Below are 6,756 nucleotides of genomic sequence, written 5' to 3'. Positions count from 1 at the left end.
CTGAAGGTAACATAATCATGAGAAGCATTCACTTGGAATTGCCAAACTCTTTGGAACACCAATGCCTCAATGCGTATGCAGCAAGAAATGCTAAATCACTAAGCCTGATCTCCCATCCGAGAACTTTTGAGGTGTATATAGGCTTTGAAGGTGCGACAAGAGGTGCAAGTAATAAACGAATATGAAATACATTTAACATACAAAGACATAAAAGATAAATAATCTTGATTCCCATGATTAGGAGGAAACAAGGCTATCGTCATGTTTCGTATCACCTAGCAGCTAGCATTAATTCAAATATGCAGCTTATATGTGATATAGCCAGATCTGTATGCATTCACTTCAAATCAACTAGGAACACCGTAATCAAGTGACATAGATTGTTGGGCATAAATTACCAACATTCACTCTTTGGCAACCAATAAATGAGAGATAGAAGATGCAAAAGAATGTTTTTAAGTGCCCTTGTCATTTGTAGTTATCTTTTTAAATAAATAAATTTGACAACAAAGATTTTTAAGGAACATTACAAGAAACCAAGGAATCCATAATATCATATTGTTGGTTAACTTAATTATCATCATCAATTTTACACTTACATCCTGATATTATAGCTCCAGCTCCCCCAATCAACTAGTGCCGAGAAGTGGTTACTAGATCTATTTGCCGGCTGATGAAGACTAGATTTTCTCCAGCACCCCTTTCAGAGTTCTGTTGACAAAACAAAGGCATATAAAATCTTAAAAACTATATTCAGTAACTACCGTGTTTTGTATTTGATTAATTAATCTACCTTTTGTAGATCTATATCATTGCACGGTGACTCTGCTCCTCGTGAATTACTTTAAATTTAGGCATACCTTTGGATGAAATTTGGGAGATGCACTCATCTGATACAACAAAGTTGTGATTGTAAGTATACAAAGTTGAAGATGATACTGAAAACCTTTGTTCCAGCATTGATCCATGAAGGATGTCATTATAGTCACTTTGTGATTCAAATTGACCCCAAGAGTTTGATTGGAGTGTTGTGTTTGAGGGGCTTAATGCATGACAAGGGTAATCATCAGGAATTTTCTTCAAGTCGTTGTCTAGCTCCTTGATGCGCAATTTTTGTTTTGTTCTCTCCCTAGCCCTTGCTCTTGCCTCTGCCCTTGACTGGCCTCTTGCAAGACTAGCATGAAATCCAGATTTGCATTTTTGTGTCATTTTCTTCTTTTCTCCATCAAGAAACCTGAGAGCTGACATTTTTTGCCCTTTATCTTCATCTGATCCTGATCCTCCCTTGATGGTCTCTAGGAAAGCCATTTCACACTGATTAGTACTAACAGTGGAAGATGAGGAGTGCTTTGTTTCTTCAATCAACTCCTTAATCGCCTTCTTGGACTTGGTAAAGAGCCAATCAAGGGTTTTGCTTGCTTTGTCAAAACCTAGCAAATCTTGAAGCACAAAAAACTTTCTTGCAATGTCAATGGACAATCTCACCCTCCGATCTCTCGGGCCTTGTGCGGTATAGATTTTACTATGCCCATCTTTTTTTGAAATCGCCACTTTTTTCTTTGATGGGTAAACTACTGACTCCAAAAGATCACTATAATTGTCACAATATTGCAACCCAGACCCTTCATGATCAAGCAGCTGGTTTTGACTATCTAACTCTTGTGCATTTGAAGGTATATAGTCTGTGACTGGAGGTAGGGTTGATGGTTGTGGAGCAAAACTGCTGTAGGAATGTAAAAAAGAATCACCGGAAACAAAAGGGTTATTGTTGTCTTCATGATGGTTGAAATATACATCGTTTCTTTCAAGGTCAAAGAAGGAATTGAAAGGATGTGAGACATGGATGGGAGATGGAATCTGTGGAAAAGGGTTTGAGGAAAACATTGTAATTTGGAAATGAAAGAAACAATAACAATAATAGTTAACAAAGAAGTTTAGATATAAGTTCATTGATCCAAATAAAGCTAAGGGTAAAGTTGCATTTAAGAGACCACCACCCCTCTTAAGCTTTACACTGTAAATCTTCCTTTTTAGGGCACAACTCTGCTCATACCTCCTCCTTCAATACAAAAGTATAGGGTGCTAGTACTAAGGAAAACAAACGAGTTAAAAATGTACTATTTTCAATTTTCTAGATGATTATATTAATATAAAAAAATTCAAAACCTAGATATAGGATAAAAATAGGAATGCATATAACTTTCAGTAACCATAACTTATGACCTTTGGACAATTAAGTCAATTGTGTATCTCATTATAAAGATTAATGTTACCATTAACAGAAGCGTTAGCTCAGTTTTTGCCACACGGTCACTCCAAACTTTAGTAAATAGAGAGATCGTTGCTGTATTAAATAAGGTCATCAAGCTATATTTTACTTTCGGTTTATTCAATACTATAAAGTACACTGTACATGATGAAAAAAGCTAACATTTTAGAAATTACAAAGACAGCGATGCAACTGCACCACGTTTTTGTTTTGCATGCATCTATTAAAGTCCTTATATCATGACCTATGACCTATTTGTGCGCTAGAAAGCAGTGTTAGAGCGTCTACGAGGACCTCATACTCAAGACTTCCTAAGCGTTGTCCCCATTGATCAATATGATTTCTTTGTTTCCAGTTGATGAGCCTTGCCCAATTAGTCGTAATGTTTGTTTTGGTTAACTTTGGAGAGATTGTGGTCCTGTGTGATATGCTTAAGAGAGTTGGAATCTCTGCCAAAAAAGTGGCCGCTGTGAATTTCCTGACAGACCCACTTGAAGGGAGGTCCACTCTGCGGCCTCCATATGTTCTTGTTTTCGGCTGAGCAGGAAGGAAACACGCTTGAAGGAAGATCGTTTCGTGGCTGGTCAGACTATGTTGAAGGCAGAATCAGAGAAAGTTGCTATGTATGGAAAGGCTTGTGTTGAGAATCAGCATGTGTTCATTCCCTTTGATTTTGATACCTTTGGTTGCTTTGCTTCAGAAGTTGTTGGTTTTCTGGACAGAGTCCAGAGGGTCATGCATAACAATTTCTCGACACTAAGGATTACAGTTTTGTTTTTGATAGAATTGGATTCACTATTCAAAAGAGAGTTGCGGCGCAACCTGTTTCCCTTTTACCTGTCATTTTTGTGTAATTTTCTACCGTTTGTTTATGTGTTATTATAATTTTTTGTACTATGTATCGATGTTAATTAAAGTTTTGATGGTCTTAGATGTTGTTGATTGATTGATAAATTTTATATACAAATATGTGGATGCCATGTGGCATACACTGATTTTTTTAATTTTTTTTATCTATATGTACAAATCTTATAACTATTTGTATAAGTCTCTATTGCATATAAATATTTATGTTTTCTTCCCTTAGACGATTACTAAATGTAAAAATATTTTCTTATAGTATTAGTACAAATACCAAATAACCCTTATGATTTACTTCTAATTTTAGTAAATATTATACTTAATAAATTTATTTAAATCTTATTATTAATATAATTATTATTTTTATTTTTATTATTTGTATTATAAGTTCAAACTCGATTGAGCTGCGAGTTAACATTTGCATTTGTATCGTTTCTTTGACAAATTCCGTAATTTATTACAAATATCAGACAATTGCACTTTCATTTACACTACAATTCATAATACACTACTTTTTACATTAACAATAATAGAAATTGTTGGTGCACTTGTGTCTGTACTTTGTCTGTATTCGGTCTGTATGTAAACGATGTCCAAAGTTAGTCTGTAAGTTGACCAAGTCAACTATCCTCCTAGTTTGACTTGGCCAACAGATAACATATGTTCGATATGTGTGTCGATGTCGAAGGATAGCCTCGAAGGATATTGTTGATCCTTCGAGGTGCTCGAAAGATAGGGTTCGAATGATAGACCACGAAAGATGATCTTTCGAGGTCAATGCTGATCCTTCGATTACCTTGTCCTCGATAGATGATCCTTCGGACCATCTATCGAATCCTTCGACCAGACATCTTGGGCTGGGTATATATACCCATGCAATGTGTTGAGTTCAGCAGATGCACACACACAAGAGATAGAGAGCTTGAGAGCATTCTGCTGGAAACACACACACACACTTGAGAGTTTACATCTTTGGTTTTGTAAACATTGTGCTTGTAACCGTAACCTTCATACGTATTAATACAGTGGTGTTAATCGATGAACTTTGTGTGTTCTTGTGTTTGTTCTTGCTTCATCCCGGTTTGCCTACTAGCTTGGATTCCGCACTCGCTAGTGGGTTAGTATAACAAGGTTTAGGTTGTTCTCGATCCTCCGAGAAAAGGGACCTACAAGTGGTATCAGAGCCTCGCTCTTTACCTTGTTTAAAACCGGTTTGTTCGAGTTCTTTGGTGTATTTGGACACTTGGTTTAGCACTCGTTTTTGGTAGTTTCCTTGCATTTTGAAACTGAAAAACGGATACTAAACCTATCGGGAGTGTTCGGGGTCGGTTTGGGTAACATAAAAATCGTTTTTGTGAAACTTTGAACTTTCCGGCCATACTTCCGGTTTGTCTCCGGTGACTGAACTTGAGGATAAGGTGTTTGCCATTTTGGGTAAATTTTTTTTGAAAGTCAAATAGTTGGTGGAAAAGTTGGTGGCAGAACATCCTTTCTGCCGAAAGTTGGCTCACCAACCACATCAACTTTTCACCAACCTGTCGTACTTTTCGTCAGTGTGTCAGAGCATTCGAAAGATATCCTTCGACATCGAAAGATATCCTTCGACATCTTTCGATCAAAGGCAGCTCGAAAGATAAGCATCTTTCGTTTAGTCTTTCGAAGTCTAGGCATTATCTTTCGTTTCTGGAATCTTCTCGAAAGATAAGGATCGTTCGTGTTGGTGAATCTTTCGAGATTAGTGTTCGAAAGATAGGGATCTTTCATTGTGAATCTTTCGAGACCTGTGTTCGAAACATAAGGAGAATCTTTCGAAATCATCTTTCGAAAGATAAGGATCCTTCGTGTGATCAATCTTTCGAAATCAATCCTTCGAAGTCTTTGTTCGAAACTCAACAGGGATCTTTCGAACCTTGTTGATCATTCGAACAAGCATTGATCCTTCGAACAAGTCAGTATCTTTCGATTCTTAGTTGTTTGTATTTTTTAACAGTTTGTGGTGTGTAGGTTTGGTAATTAATATTTGATCAAAATGAGCTGTACAAGTCCATGGGATTGGAGTTTGGACTCACGAAACAATCAAGAGTTAGTCACTGCTGCAGATTGGGCAAAGAGTATGGTACCACAGCCATCAATCAGTCCAAGTCAATGGGCTTTGGTATCCAATCAAAGTCAAAGTCTTCAGAACCTTCTGATTAGTGAAAGTGAAACTGGCAGCAACAATCGTCCACCTAAGTTGAACCATATGAACGATTTTCCATCATGGAAAAACCGTTTTCACACATATGTTCAAGGGCAAAGCACTGATCTTTGGACGTGTTTCATCAATGCGTTCAATACTAATCTTGAAACTGCTGCGTCAACTTCAGAGGGTTATGCAAATATGCTTGAAAATGACAAGAAGGCTTATGAATTGGAGAAAAAGGCCTTTGCCACACTTACTCAAGCACTCAACAAAGACATCTACCATCAGTTCTCATATTGCAAGACCACGAAAGCATTGTGGGATGCCTTAGTTGCTAGAGGAGAAGGCAATGCAGCTGCTCGAAAATCTCGGCATGATTTGTTGAAGAAAGAGTTTGAATCCTTTCAGTTTTTGGAAAACGAGACTCTGAATGATATGATCACACGTTTCTATCATTTGATTAGTGAGATGTGTGCTTATGGAGTTGTCGCTACTCAACAAGAAATGGTGAGTAGATTTGCTGACGCCTTACCTCCAAAGTGGAGTTCCTTCATTGAATTGTTGAAGCATACTGGAACTCTAGATCAAGTCAACATCTATGAGTTCATTCAAAAGCTGGAACATAAAAATGATGAAGAGATTAGGAAAGCAAGGCGTGCTCCAGCTCCTCAGAATACGGAAATGTATCTTCCAGGATTCGATGTTTTGGCAAGATCTGCTGCAGCTCAGCAACAGCAACCTAAGCTGCAGACTGCATTTGTGTCCAATACAAGTTCAAGTTCCTTTCCGTTTCCTCAGCCAACAGCTGCTCCACCACAACCTCAATTCGATCCGAGGTCCTATATTCCTGTTCCAACTCAGCCACAACCACAACCTCAACAACAACAACAGCAAGCTCACTATACAAGCAATTCTCAACCTCAACCCCAAAGTCATCACACAATCCGAGTCGACAACTCAAATCTTTCACACCTTAGCATTGAAGTCGCTAAGGAACATATGGAGATTATCAACACCATGGTCAGTGCATACTGTGGTTTGGTAGCAGGTCAGCTTGGAAACATCAACATGACCAATGAAGATTATGATCAGATCGACAAGGAAGAAATGGAGTTGATGGATATTAAATGGGCTTTTGCTAGTGCGGTTAGAAGGGCAAAAGATTTCATGGCACGAACTGGAAGAACTTCGTTGGAAGGAAAGAAAAACACGAAGTATGGGTTTGATATTAATGTCGTCACGTGCTTTAATTGTGGCGAGAAAGGGCACTTTAAACGTGAGTGCACTCGACCAACAAAACACGGCAATCACAACCCGTTCAGAAACCAGACTAATGCGAATGCCCAACAAGAAAACCGTGAACGGAGGATGGTGGCAGTGAACAACAATCAGGGACAGCCTGGAAATACCAATCACAATCGTGCTTTGGCTGTTCAAGCAGATG

At 38.1% G+C, this 6,756-nt stretch overlaps 1 protein-coding gene across 1 annotated transcript; it reads right to left on the bottom strand.

Moving 5' to 3' along the window:
• Nucleotides 1–603: 603 nt before the first annotated feature.
• Nucleotides 604–2,046, bottom strand: LOC110936862 (transcription factor DICHOTOMA). The gene is made up of 2 exons (XM_022179276.2): nt 794–2,046; nt 604–711 (listed from the first exon to the last, which is right to left on the bottom strand). The coding sequence occupies exon 1, from the start codon at nt 1,948–1,950 to the stop codon at nt 805–807; it is 1,146 nt and encodes a 381-aa protein (XP_022034968.1). The 5' UTR covers nt 1,951–2,046; the 3' UTR covers nt 604–711; nt 794–804.
• Between the last annotated feature and the right edge of the window lie 4,710 nt (nt 2,047–6,756).

Source organism: Helianthus annuus, chromosome 9 (genome assembly GCF_002127325.2).
Source record: "Helianthus annuus cultivar XRQ/B chromosome 9, HanXRQr2.0-SUNRISE, whole genome shotgun sequence".
NCBI classification, from domain to species: domain Eukaryota; kingdom Viridiplantae; phylum Streptophyta; class Magnoliopsida; order Asterales; family Asteraceae; genus Helianthus; species Helianthus annuus.
Note: the sequence above shows the minus strand (reverse complement) of the source record. Positions and strands in the feature narration are given on the sequence as shown.